The sequence below is a fragment of the Cydia amplana genome, chromosome 15 (genome assembly GCF_948474715.1).
Source record: "Cydia amplana chromosome 15, ilCydAmpl1.1, whole genome shotgun sequence".
Taxonomy (NCBI): domain Eukaryota; kingdom Metazoa; phylum Arthropoda; class Insecta; order Lepidoptera; family Tortricidae; genus Cydia; species Cydia amplana.
The window spans coordinates 9,009,294-9,024,659 of NC_086083.1; the positions used below are offsets into that span (position 1 = coordinate 9,009,294).

At 37.0% G+C, this 15,366-nt stretch overlaps 1 protein-coding gene across 1 annotated transcript in view; it reads right to left on the reverse strand.

Moving 5' to 3' along the window:
* Positions 1-13,193, reverse strand: part of LOC134654807 (ubiquitin-like protein 3) — a 205,107-nt gene extending 191,914 nt beyond the window's left edge. The window contains exon 1 of the mRNA XM_063510277.1: positions 12,838-13,193. Within this exon, the coding sequence (XP_063366347.1) occupies positions 12,838-12,867 (30 nt within the window). The 5' untranslated portion in view covers positions 12,868-13,193. The remainder of the gene's footprint in view (positions 1-12,837) is intronic.
* Between the last annotated feature and the right edge of the window lie 2,173 nt (positions 13,194-15,366).

Sequence of the window (15,366 nt, forward strand, 5' to 3'; positions counted from 1 at the left end):
ATGAAGACTTTTAACTGGATGGAGAGTAGGGAAGAGTTCTGTGCGCTCTTTAAAAAGGGTTATTAAACAATACAGTATAAATACTGTAAACTTAAAAGTTACCAACAGTTGTTTGAAAGATCGAACTACATATTTGAACAGCGAAACTAGTAAGTAAAAATACGCTGAATATTTATTTCCAATAAAGTCAATTAAAATTAAAATTGCAGTCATTTAATTGAAACAAAACGCATACATCTTCAAAATCCTTTGGCTTTAATACACACACAAACGTTTGTTAAAATTGTCAACAATATGTACAATAAAAAATCTTTGTCAACGTATTTTTGAACCAACCTGTATTAGCATATTACAGTTAGTTCCAAAAAAAGTAAAAATCATTTAGCTTTCAAGTAACGTATGCGCCAGTCATCGTGTCTTATATACGAACTAACAACAGACTGGCAAGTGATAGCGAGTGGGCGTGACGAGACTCGTACCTACTCGTATCATAGCTGAGCCACATATCTTGTGAATAAAGAAACGTACCAGAGAGACATCTGATCATTGAGGGAGCATATACGAAACGAGCATGGCGTTTAGCCTTTTTTATTCGTGACGAGAAAAGGCTACACTGTGTCGTAAATAAACAGCTGTAACTTTGTTTCGTTTCTTTACTCATTTGGTCACAGGCCTAAGAGGCTGTTCACATCGATTATAAAGTTATGTGTTGGGAGAAGCTTAAGGAATTTCCTTTGTTGATGGAATTTGTCGTATAATGCTCACTGGATTCAATAACCTTTAGATAACGTGAATATACTGTTAATATAATGCTTTGGCTTTAAAAATAATGAATAGTAGGCTTTGTTTTAGGAATAGATGCAGGATAAGATTTTTTTATTCATACCAACTAAATCTCAAATAACTTCCCCTTTGGTGTCGCAAGTGTCCATGAGCAACGATAATTGCTTTCCATCGATTTGTCTGCTCGTTTGCCTTTTATATCGTAAAAAAAACTGACGCGCAAAATTTGGAAACTGTACGTTGCACAATTTAGATGTAGCGAAACTACTCTAACAAAGTTGACAAACTATATTAAAACAAAAGACAAAGCCAACAGAATTAAAGTTGCAATTTGTTGGCCAATTCTTTAGGCGCACCAGCGCAATGCATTCCCAATTCAAATCAACCTTGCGTACTCGCTAACAACTTCCTCCGCCAGTTCACGTAATATTTTACTCCACTGATTACGCGTAGAGTTTTTCTGTAGGAAACCGACCAGAATTTTAAATCAATTACTTCCAGTATTATCCGAATTCATTTTCTCGGGACGGCACGCTTAATCTTCTCCGCTGGACGGACGAATTGCTATGTGTATTAAAGTGTTTCCCTGGCCGGATGTTTCAGGGGATGTCCCCCTGTGAAGGCATGGCTCTATAGTGGTGCAATAAATAGGTACGTCGTTTTACCTGACTATAGTACCTTAAATGAAACATACGATACTAGCGTGACGCTTCTGTTCCTTTATCGTAGCTCCAACTTCACTTGTAGCCTGTTGAAAATACCTGCTTCGCGTTTGAGCCGCTTTGCCTTTAAGTAAGTAAGTACACACTTTATTGTACGAGAAAAAAGAAATATTGATTACATCAGATAGAACATAATTATTTAGTAATTTATATACTTATATCAAACTCAGAAGATCTATTAAAAAGTCGGGAACATAATTGCATTGAATCTTACAAAATAACGAAATGTTTACCGTATTTGAAAATCTTGTTCATAAAATGTCGCATGTTAATTCAATTCCTTTCATTACGGTCTTTCAAGATTTTTGGGTAGTTTAATTGACTAAATTTAAACTGTATTTTATTTAAATAACATTCACAGATGATTAGTTCTAATCGTGACATCCATGGTGCATTGTCCTTTTATATTAAAACAGGGCATATTTTACAAATAAACAAACAAATCACAGGATCCCAACTGTCGACCACAAACATAAAATTAATTTGTTATTTCACGTAAAACAATATCAATTCGTTTAAACTTTTGTAATATCTCATTTCCGTTACCAAGTTTACATTGCATGGATTTAATTTTAAAGTCAATCTTTTAAGGAATTATTGCCAGGCTTTCGTGTTTACCGGCCGTGCCTAAGTGTGGTTCAGTTTGAAATTTACAGTTTGTTTAAAAAGCATGAAGCATTAAATAATTAATATTACCGTACTCGTTTAACTAGGGCATTCGAACTGATACGTTGTCCCATAAAATTGGAAGAAAAATTGCAAATAAAAACTTGCATCTGACTTCATTGACGTCAATTTTCATAAAGTGTATTTTTAGGGTTCCGTACCCAAAGGGTAAAAACGGGACCCTATTACTAAGACTCCGCTGTCCGTCCGTCCGTCTGTCACCAGGCTGTATCTCACGAACCGTGATAGCTAGACAGTTGAAATTTTCACAGATGATGTATTTCTCGCTCCCGAGCCGTGGTCCAACCGCTATGTCCAACTGGTTGTGCCACGCTGTTGCCGCTATAACAACAAATACTAAAAACAGAATAAAATAAAGATTTAAGAGGGGCTCCCATACAACAAACGTGATTTTTGACCGAAGTTAAGCAACGTCGGGCGGGGTCAGTACTTGGATGGGTTGATGGTGTGGAACCCTCCGTGCGCGAGTCCGACTCGCACTTGGCCGGTTTTTTTTTATTTACATCACAGTTTCCACAGTTTACAGTGTAAAGTATCATAAATAAAAGCTAGGTCATTACGATAACGGCACGGCACATAAAAGATGGACATAAAACTTGAAATGTAACTAGATTTAAACAAAGTTTTAGCAAATCACATTACGAAAGGATTTTAAACGCGTCACAACTGATGATGAGGTACACGAGGAGGATTCTAAATCACAACAGGTATACCTTTTTTCTCTGAAACGAGTTTTCTAATACCAAAAATAGACTATTTTTTACTAAATTTTTTACATGAAGAATTTGAGTGTGTAAGTCGTTTTGCCGAAATGTAAGGTCCAGTTTCAAAATGGAATACGGATATATGTAGGGTTGCCATAATTAGTCGGAACTGATAAGGGACAGTGGTATTCTAGAGCGCTATTAATAAATCAATAAATATTATAGGATATTTTTACACAAACTGACTAAGCCCCACGGTAAGCTCAAGAAGGCTTGTGTTATGGGTACTCAGACAACGATATATATAATATATAAATACTTAAATAGGTACATAGAAAACAACCATGACTCAGGAAAAAATATCGGTATCACCATACAAATAAATGCCTTTACCAGAATTCGAACCCGGGACCATCGGTTTCATACCTACTCTTCATAGGCAGGGTCACTCACTAGGCCAGACCGGTCGACAAAATACGGGAAATTAATATACGGGACAAAAACGGGACCAGTAAAAATACGGTGACAGTCCCGTATATACGGGACGTATGGTAACCCTAGATATATGCAATCTGATTCAATTCTTAATATCTTCGAATCGACTCTACGAGTATGTTCATACATTGCTTCGAAGTAAAATTGCGTCATAGCCCTTTGCATTCGTTACTCAATTGTTTCTGCTGGGTTCACCGACCTCTAATAAAACTGAGCGTTAATAAACGCTGACCAATAAGCGTCGTTTCGCACCTTATCGCGTAGGATCACAATATTAACCATTTATTTACCGTTAGTGACGTGTCACGCACGGGAAAAAACACGAGCGAACACGCAAAAAACGTGACGGTAATGTCTACTGTCAAATCATCGGGGAAAAACGGTAACACGGTTTATATGGAACAATCTTGATGATATGTTAATGTTAACACCACGACTACGATATCATGTGAGTATTGTAAGTGCATGACTTGTAATTGACTAAGAAAGATTGATATGAACAAATGGGATACCTACTTTGAAGATGAAAGAGTTTACGTGAACTAAAAAGCAGGTGAAATATAGTAAATGACATATTAGGTACATTAATTAGTACCTATTATTGGTTGCTTATTGTGTTGTGAATGCATACCTAAAATAACTAGCTAAAGGCTTCGTCAGCGTCACACAGGCGCGTTTTCCGGGCGGGGCGTGAGCGGGGCGCGCCGCTTTTACGTATAAAACGCTCACGCCCCGCCCGGAAAACACGCCTGTGTGATGGAACCTTTAGTCGTCCTAATAGAGGTCATAGAGACATTGCTAAATATTAAATAAGTAAACTCTTTACTGTAAGAAACAAGGATATGTTACATTAAGGTGGTTCGATTTTCATACAAAATTCAATCGACTTTCATTAAGTAACTACACACTATTACTACATAAATATTTCCGCATTTATCTTCTTTCGAATATTCATTTTTGCTAAATGAATAGGAAAACAATGTTTCATACAGAAATCATGCAAAAATCATAGTTAACTTTTCATCAATTTTACGTATGTGTGCGTCACAAATGTCGTGTACGGATACATTTGCGACGTTGCCATACCATTTCCGACGTTGCCGGGCTGACCACGGCGCGAATTTGAAGTGCCGTCATGTTTAGCGCAATTTTGTTGCACTACCCGATTTTGTTGAATAAGTACCCGAAGTTCGTCAGCTTAGCTAAGAACTATCATGGCATATCAGTTTTGTAAACAGTCGCTTTTTTGCTTACAAACGGAAGGTTCCCGGTTCAAACCCCAGTCATTGTATGCTGGGACATAACTTTTTGTATTTTTTTTTTACACCTAAATTTCGTGTTGTGTTTTTTATTTTTATTTAATTTTTCTTATTTTCAAAAATCGATGGATTAAGTATAGCGTATTCGTTTAATTTTTACAAATATAATTAGAAATTATACTCTACCTAATCTTTTTGATTTTTACAATCAGGACATCCTCACAGCAATAAAAAAGAAATGTATAAAATTTCCTGTGGTTGAAAATAATGGAATTTTGTCTATGAATGAAAAACACAATTATTACTAGTTACTACCAGGTATGTAAATTATAACTTGATTATAACTTTATTAGAATCCATATTGTTGCATCATCTTTCTTCCTAATATTTTTTTCTATCATGATTCATGATATTATATTTCTTTCAGGTACAGGGACTACTACGGATAACAAATATAAAAAAATGTACTGTAGGTACTTGAATTAAAAAAAAAAAGATTTCCTTTTATTTTATTTTACAATTACCTACTACTTTATTAGAGGCTGGGCAGTAAGGGATTGCTTTACTTGTAGAACAAACTATTAGCGCTTTAAAAAAAACTGATACCTGACACTTACAAACTGGACTTCCTTGGGCTTTTCTACTAAGAATCGTCAGTAGGTATTCTCCATCCTAGCATAAAAAGATATCCTAAAATGTCGGTCATCACGTCAGGTTTTAGTATCAAAAATGTTTCCCAGCCTGCGTGACGTAGCGGAAACTAAAACTTCTATACAAATATTTGGGACATAGTTTTTATATTAGCTTCAGGATTCAACAAGAATATGCTAGTGATTCTGAGTTGGAAGAACCCAAAAAGATCATAATCTGTGAAAATCAGGTATTGATTTTTTTTTTTGAAAACGTTGATAATGTAATTTATTGATAATAGCTACCCGCCCCGGCTTCGCACGGGTTAACCAATTATACATAAACCTTCCTCTTGAATCACTCTATCTATTAAAAAAAACCGCATCAAAATCCGTTGCGTACTTTTAAAGATCTAAGCATACAGACAGACAGACAGAAAAGCGACTTTGTTTTATACTATGTAGTGATAGTGATGATGATGATACTGAATATCTGGGGGAAGCGCTGGTGGCCTAGCGGAAAGAGCGTGCGACTTGCAATCCGGAGGTCGCGGGTTCTAACCCCGGCTCGTACCGTCGTACCAATGATTTTTCGGAACTTTTGTACGAAATATCATTTGATACCTATTTACCGGAACCTATTTATATACCGATACCTATTTTTCGGTGAAAGAAACCAATGTGAGGAAACCGGACTAATCCCAATAAGTTTACTCTCTGGGTTGGAAGGTCAGGGCAGTCGCTTTCGTAAAAACTAGTGCCCATGCCAATTCTGGGATTAGTTGCCAAGCGGACCCCATGCGAGGAAGAAGAGATTGAATATCTGGGAGACCGACCAAAGCTCAGAAAATATATAAAAACCCAAAAATGCGCGTTTTTTCACAGATCAGACCTAGCTAAGAGATCAAACCCCTTATAGCAAATTTCATCGAAATCGTTAGAGCCGTTTCTGATATCATCCAAATATATAAATAAATATATATATAATAATTGCTCGTTTAAAGGTAAGATAACACAAAAAGGACAAAAATAAACAAAAAGAAATTACCTACTCGCACCAGTCTTGAACCCCAATCCTCTTGCACGTATTTCCACGAACATACCGTAACGCTATTGCAGTATACTTACGTTGTGTGAAATTGTCTACTATAAGCATCACGGAAACACTGCTTGCATGGATGAGTTATAGTAGGAAAAAGCATGACAGCAACACTCCGTCGACTTTAAAGGGTGGTTTTTGCACAATGAAGTATTCAATGTTTATATTAATAGTTCAATATTTACTTAAAGAGTTCGCTAAACATAGTTTTAAGTATACAAATACCAAGACCATTCCATAAAAAAATTAAACATGAAATTTTGCGAAAGTGGCACCATCTAGCGAGGGTTAAGCTTTGAGTAACCTAGTCGAACCACCTTAATATGTAACATATCCTACAGCAGATATATAATTGAAAGTACAAAAGCGGTCTTCTATGAGGGATATTAACCCAAAAACGGCAATACAAAAGCATATATCACTTCATATATATGTCACCGATTCACCACGCCACAAGCAAACTCCGTGTTAGCTAGCGGCCATACATTATGGCAAACAAAACGCTTTCACCATACGATGGCATACCGAACGATTATAAAGACCGTAAATCATTATGGGCACGCTATCATTTTCCCGAAATGCTTCAACGCTATAAACGGCCAGTAGCTACGCAGAAAACAATACCATGGGGCCCAATTCGACTAGAGAAGATGACGATGCTATTGTTTTAATGTCATCAGACCAGCGGCTTTCTGGTTATTGATTTCAGCGTCTAAGAAAAACTTTTCTTCCGATACCAAAAAGTCGAAAGTCTGTATGATACTCGTGTGGTGATAGGTTGCTTTTCGGTTTAGCAAAACAATATTAATCACCGATGTACGCATAACTTTTTATCAATAGCCTCCTAACGGGTTCGTGAGAGACCGAAATGATTATCATAATTATTGGCCGACAGATAAGTTATGTGTACAGTTAGATTTAAGACGCATTGAAATGAAATTAACATAATAATATGAGTTGTTGATTACGGACATTACGGTTCAAGAGTCTAGATTGTAACCGCCTTCAAATAGAGCGAGGTTCTCAATTCGACGTTGTTTTTATTTGTCATCAGATTTTTCAATGAATGAAGGGTATTAAGGCGATTTAACCAACTATTTTAGTTTGTACTTGTACTATGTAACAAGAATCGAATATATATATGCATAGCGGCTACAGGTACACTCAGAATCAAAAGTACTATCTGATATTCTGATAGCTTAACAAAAAGAGGAAAATATTCGCGTGTGGCAGCAGTTACTCTGAGCGCGTTGTTTCATATGCTACTATTGATGCTGACTGTACACTGCAGTACCAGTAATTGCAGGACTTTCTATGGATGTTAAAACTTTTCATTGATCTATTCCTACCTGATAAGTAGGTAGGTAACTAAGTAGGTCTATAACAGCTTACTCGTTACGGATTCCTAACGCAACGCAAAGACATTATTTCAAGGCCAATTTAGAAAACAATGCAGTAATCCGAAACTATCCAACAATGTAACTGTCTTCAGTGAGATTGGTCAATACCGTAGCCAATCTCCGAATCATGCCGAAACATTAACCTGGTATAGATTAGGCGTCGCCTTGAAAAACGCCATAAACGTTGCGGAAACTGGAAATAATTATATTTCTATGTAGAGCAAGGGAGCGTTTTGCAACGGTTAAGCTGCAACGCATAGAAAGCGGCGCGGTAACGATTGTACTCGTAATGTAAGAAGTTGCTTGAAAGACGTCGCATCGAGCACCATGGGGATCGGCAACCGAGTGCGCAAAGTGATTCGATTTATCCGGTCAAGGTCTAAAATATCGACGCGGACAAAGGCTAGGTACAATACAATATTAAGATACTGTTTATATATTTCTGGTATTTTATTCGTATCGCTATTCTATTAGATATTGACTGTACAAATTCTAAGGCCATCAACACACGAGGCGTAGGCATGAGCGTCGCGTAAGCGTGGCGTAATACGCGCGTAGGTAGATCCAGAGCGCTACGAGCACTTACAAGTTCAAACAAGTCCGCACAAGATGCGTAGTCGTAGCGTAGCATATGAGATCTCTGTCGTCATTACGACAGGCGTAAGCGCCTCTCGTAACACGCCACGCTTACGCGATGCTCACGTCTACGCCTCGTGTGCTAAAGGTCTAAATCTATCAAGGTTCTGTCACACAGGCGCGTTTTCCGGGCGGGGCGTGAGCGGAGCGTGAGCGCCCCGCTCACGCCCCGCCCGGTAAACGCGCCAGTGTGACGAAGCCTTTAATGTCATCGCCGTTGCTCGGGCCTCATTTCGTTTCGGACGTTTCAAACAAGGTACGCTTCCTAGATACTCTGAGACTCACTCTGAAACTCAGAGGTTTTCTGTGTTATTCCTTGTCGCAATCGCACCGCGTCCTCAGCGTTCTCAGTGCGTAAGCAGCTTTAGGCGTGACGAAACGACGCCGTTACAGTTAGCCGGGCATTGTTCAAATCCAACGCGGCGAGACTCATCTGGTTGCCGTAATTGTGGATCGTTAACCCCTCCATTTGAGGTCGCCACTGAATAATCAACTGGCGAACTTGTGACCTGGATACAAATCCCGAATCGGGGAGATATTACGCAGATTTATATCACAGATTTGCAGCCAGGTATAATCAAATAAATAAGTATTAAGGTTCCGTCACACAGGCGCGTTTTCCGCTTTTACATATAAAACCTCACGCCCCGCCCGGAAAACGCGCCTGTGTGACGGAACCTTTATGGGACAATCTTACGCGAATTTACCTGGTAGAATGTGTTAATTAATAAAAAAAATCCAGTAGGTAAAAAAACAAACCTTGTTTTTGCCTGTGATTGCTAGTTGCGTATTTGATAAAACACTTACCTACTATGTCTTCATCATAATTCTTAGGAGCCTGGCTCTTGTCGATGGAGTAACCGCCATTCCGTTCTTCTCTCTGCCACTGTTTTGAGCTCATGATACATCACTACGTTGATATTCTCTTTGGCCTGGTTCAAAAACGCACGTCTCGCCTTCCTCTGCCTCTCACTTTTCTATTCTTCCTTCGATTTTAGATTTTATGTAAGTATCGTGCCGTATCAGGTGTCCCAACATGTTTCCCCTTCTGTTTTCATTTGTTCTCAGCACTACTATGTACAGAAAAGAAATGCGTGTGCGGTAATTTATTCCTAATATCCTAGCTGATATTATCAAAGATTATTAAAACAGATCCATCCGCGAATGGGGAACAGACAAAGGCCATTGTTTCCGATGCGCAGTTCCGGGAAAAAGGGTAAAATAGTATTTCTGAAAATTTTCAACCTCTGTGTCTGGCGGTCTATTGTCCTTTGTTTGAACCGGCCGACGCAAAGGCGAACAAACTTTCTTAATATACGAATAAACGTTCAAACTAAATATCATGGAAGCTTAGCAACACAGCTATTTAAACTTTATTGCACAGTAAAAAATATACAGTGACAAAAGGCGGACTTACTGCTATACGGCATTCTCTACTTGTCAACCAAAGGCAGGTTTATAAAAATAAACTTTACACTCACTAAAGATAAGACTCGTAATAATTGACAAGCCATCAAAATAAAGAGGATGTACCATTTCGCAGTTCTCGAATAAAAGGAATGCGTAAAACGTGCGCCAGGAGGAATCTCAAAGGGGACAATATAAAGACCCCCGGCAAAGCACAGTAGCATTACATATTAGCAACAGCAGACGTAAGGATGAGCAGTGCATTCTTTGTTAATTTGTAAATTAAAATTACTATGTAATTTTGTACAAATTTAGGGCCGCATTGTAAATAAAATTTCTTGTTATTGGTATATTTTTAGTTTATGGGACAGGCTAGGCTAGACCTATTAATCAAAAACTAATCTTCTAGCTCACCGAGTTGCACTTCACCAACTTAACTATAACTTTCACGACTTGCCTATATAGAAACATCCCTAATCATCATAAATATCTGGAAGACCGAGCTTTGCTCGGAAAATATATTAAAAATCAAAAATGCGCGTTTTCCTACAGATAAAACCTAGCTAGAAGTTTTTCCGCCCCCGAAAACCCCCATATAGCAAATTTCATCGAAATCGTTAAAGCGGTTCCCGACATCCCCGAAATATATATTACATATAAATAAATGAATATACAAGAATTGCTCGTTTAAAGTGATAAGATTGATAATGTTAATATCTGAAGACTCTCCTCGATTTCTCTAGGATCCTACGCCACTCCTACCATAAGATCCTTACTTGATAACTATAGATAGAAACCACTGATTACAAAAAAAAAATCTTAATTGGGGAACATGGTGTGGAGTGTGTAACAAATGTGTGACATTTTCGTGTGGAATGGGGTATCCCCAAATCACATAACAAAATGTGTGCTTAAAAGGTCCTTAGCTTCAATGTTTCTACTTCCTTGAGTATAAAAATAACTACATAACCAATTCTTAAAGATTTTCCATTGAGGAGAATATTCTACAGTAAAATTTAAATAAGAAACAGATCCTCCTTGCCGAGATTATTGAAATTTCCGATTGTGCAATTCAGCTCTCAGTTCCCCCGTTGTTTCTTTTTAATCACGGCCAGTTTAAAATATTCATGTCTCCGTACCGTAAAGAAATAAACATAAATCCTCAGTGGATAGACGTTATGCAAAGCCGCAGTATCCAAATTGCGTTCCCTCGGTTTCCGGGTGGTTTTTTAGTAAGACCGTCGTCGAGAAGACAACGGCGGAGTTGACCTATTGTGTAGAGAAAAAACGGCTAAATGGAGTGGATTTGAGAATTTATGTCGGTATAATCTGTGCGTAAGGCGGAAACTGGTGAATCGTAGACATTCGAGTGCAAAGGGGGTGTGGTTGACCCGATTTAAAATCAAAGTGACAACGGGTAAAAAATATTCCGTACTAATATTCATATTTGTAACAATAGTGATTTTCTTTTAAACCTCTAGCCAACCATAGACCTATTAAAAGGTCTCCCATTCTATTCTAATTTGTACATAATATATCTTTATTTTGACAAATCAATATTGAATTTGACTTGGCATGTATTGACGTCGCGGCTAGAGCTTAGCAGAAGTTACACAAAAATCTAAAATTAAATTACGTGTATGTAGGACAGATATAGGTAGGTTACAGATAGATAAGATTTTCATTATTTCTCATAAACTCATAAATGTATTCTCATCTCATCACATCTAAATCTGGCATCAGACTTGCTGACATAGGAACAGCGCCTTCCTCGTCTCATCCATTTGTTCATAGAAAGTAGGTACTCCTAGGTGTATTTAAATAAGCCTAACTATTTATGGCCATGATATCTGATCCGCATTGCAGGTCAAGGTGTAAGCGGGATATTCCTTGGTATGTAACAAATATGTATTCATATTTACCTTCAGAGTTAATAAGACATAGCATATCGATTTTGATTATATAGTGAGAGAATTTTCGTTATTTATTTAAACAATATAAGAAACAAAAAGGTGGCGCTTGTGTAACTGATACAAATAAAGTACCGTCAGGTTTTGGCGGGTACTGTACCTAGCTTTAATTTAACTTTTGCAAATATGCAAACTTTTTACGGTTTATCTGAAATATTAACAAAGCTTAACATTCTTTTTAAAATGTTCCTAAAATAAAGGCCTATACAAGCTCATTTTATGGTCAACATTTTGCTGGTGCTTAGTATATTTGCTTGTGTTTAAGTGCAAGAGCAAACATTGGTAAACTAAATGGTGTTTCATTAGTAAACAAATTATACTAATAGTTACTGATCTCTTGAAAAGTGGAAGTTATTAGGAATTTAATACATAATTAGTGTTCCACGTCCTACTAAACTAAAGTTTAAGATTTTTCTAACTCGTCTTCATCAATTATGATAAATTGAAACAACAATATAAATTTAATTGTTCATATTAGGGCTATTGTACAAGTGTCAGTCAGTTTGGTCACAATATCAAATGAACTAATGTTATGTAGTCCTATAATTGGTTTGATTGTAAAGTGCAGTTTAACTGTAAACAGCAACAATCAAGTTAACAACAACAATTTATCCGGTATTTATCAACAATTTTTTAATTAGGTACCACAGTTATAATTTCTTATAAGACAAACACTTATTATTTTGTATAAAGTATATAGTATAAGTGGTAGTATTTTAAAAACAAAATGTTTTACTTTGGGATTCTCAGGTGTAGTTTAAATGATAACAACTTTTTTTAATGATTTTAATGAACAAGTTCCAGTCTTTCTGCAGTGAAAGCGTTGAAAAACTGTTTTGTTTAGTATGTTAAGATAATCTACTGGCTATACACATTGTAATTGGAGAAACACAATTTATAGCATCACAAAAAACTATTTGGGTCCGATTTGTGAACGCGACGCGAAGAGAAAGGAGCGAGTGGTTACAGAAATAAACAAAAAGAATTGACCTTTACGCCCAGCTATGCGGACTAGTACTAGGGGTTCAGTCAACACTACCACATACCTTATCTCCTGGGATGTTTTTTGCCGACATGGTGTGTCACCTTCCCGTGTTATGATCCGACGTCGTCTTGAGGACGATATATCCAGAGAAAGGATCTCACTGTTGCTGACAACCCAGCATACGACACAAAACACTTCACTTGGCCATCATCACTGCTCGAACAATGCATTAAAGCCACAAACACAACAATCGACCCATCGTTTGGCGTCGTAATCAGCAGGATTTCCCATTGATATTCATCGATACTGATAATTTTTCACAACACAATACACAAACACAGCGACTGACAGAAGCTAACTTGAGTGAGCTTGACGGAAAATGGCGAGGGATGGTTGACGTACCTCCCGCCCGCTACCCGCGCATGCCATCGATGTTGTTTTATTTCAGTTCTACTGTGAGGGCAGCACTAGAACAATAACAAACAAACGTTGCTCTTTAACAAATTACTTGTAGTTTTACTAGATGGCGCTATTATCATAATCTAATCTTGGTTGTTATGTATTCCTTATAAATTCCTATAGATGCCGCTGTAATAGAAGGCCAGCCTTTTTTGCGCTGGCAACAATATTGTCGATGCTGTCATGTTGGTACAATATGATAGTGACGCACGGATTTAGAGTTAATAAACTGGATCGAGTACATTGACCAAAAAGTGTGTCCACATGAGAAGTCAAACTAGAGCCCTGCATCTCGTTCTAATTAGGGTGACCATAAGACATCTGTATGTGGGATATTAGGATAACATGGAATATATCAGTAGGGTGTGTCATTTTCTAAATAAAGTGAAATTTTAAGTGGTCAGGTTTTTTTTTCATTTGTAGTCGGCCTCTTTCGTAATCACTCATGGTATGTTCATAAAGGTAGGCTTCCCTTTTGTCCACTTCAGTTTTTTTTAAGTATAAGCGTCATTGAAGATCTGTTTAGCAAATATGACGTTTTTTTAAAGTTGGTGCCTTTTTTCTATTGACGGAAATGTGTCCTACCTATAAAGAGTCGATGTCATATATAAACAGTTTAACACACCTAACAAAATATTATGTATAAATGAGAGTCTGTAATGTTTAAGGAGTTAAGCACTTTGGTTTTAAATTTTGGCAATTGAAGGGATGTTTACAAAAACAACATACCTGACTACACTGGTTGACACCTGAAACGATTAACAATGTTCTTAAAAAAGTGTCAACCGGTCTAAGCAGTTATGTTGTTTTTGTAAACATCCCTTCAATTATTCTACAACAAATCTTAAATTAAACATGCCGAAATAAAGACATAAGGTACCTATTATGTTAAACTTACTTTTACATTACCTACGTTAATAATAACTAATAAGAATTCTGTGAGACCGATTCAAAACGTGCCGACATCATAGTCACCCTAATGAGTTTGACAATGTTGTCTTGTATTTTTATAGTAAAATGTAATAATTGTGGCTTTCTTGTGAAACAATATTCCACAATTAGCAATTATTTTGACGACCGGTCTGGCCTAGTGGGTAGTGACCCTGCCTGTGAAGCCGCGGTCCTGGGTTCGAATCCCAGTAAGGGCATTTATTTGTGTGATGAGCACAGATATTTGTTCCTGAGTCATGGTTGTTTTCTATGTATTTAAGTATTTGTATATTATATATATCGTTGTCTGAGTACCCACAACACAAGCTTTCTTGAGCTTACCGTGGGGCTTAATCAATTTGTGTAATAATGTCCTATAATATTTATTTATTTATTTATTTATTTATTTATTTCACTCCAACAACCTTTAACACAACTTACACAACATTTCTTCACAATTTTTAAGAAATTTCGCATTCACGTGTTTTGAAGAAATGTCATCAAGTTGGGGATACCAATTCATATTTAAAGTTACTACAACTTCTACCATACTAAAATTTAGTTTTTTTTTTGCTGTGTATGCGCTTGGTTTAATCAGTTAATAATATTGGCATCATAATTATTTACAAATTACTTAAAAGATATCAGAACTGTAGTCTGAATATAGCACTAAAATTGTATAAGAAGGTAATTAAATTCAGTAGTTTATTGATATAATTTCTACCATAATGGTATCTTTTTAACATTGGCAACATGTGCGAGTGAGACACAGGGCTCGGGTTTTTCTATCTCAAGTGGACCGTTTTCTCTAGTCTGGTACGAACAACTTTCTGTCTCGGTGATAAGGTTCAAATTAGTATGGCAAAAAAAGTGACAACTCGCTCCAGTTTAAAAAATATAACTTCATGTAGTGACGTTACCTGTAGGGTAATAAATCGGTTTTCAGTTTTCAAACTTTTGGCGGAGCTTCCAGAGCTTGGTCAGAATGGATTTCAGATTTTTATACAGTTTAAAAAAAATTGCGCATTCTTTGGTACATATTTGGTTACTATTGTATGCCAAGTAAATGCATCGATTTAACTTTTTGCGTTGTTTTTTGTCTATCAACAAACTGGCATTGTCGAATACACATCACTACACATTTCCGGTTCTTTGTTTCCGGCTGTCTACCGTTTCTCCTCTAGGCCGGCCCCGGCCTCCA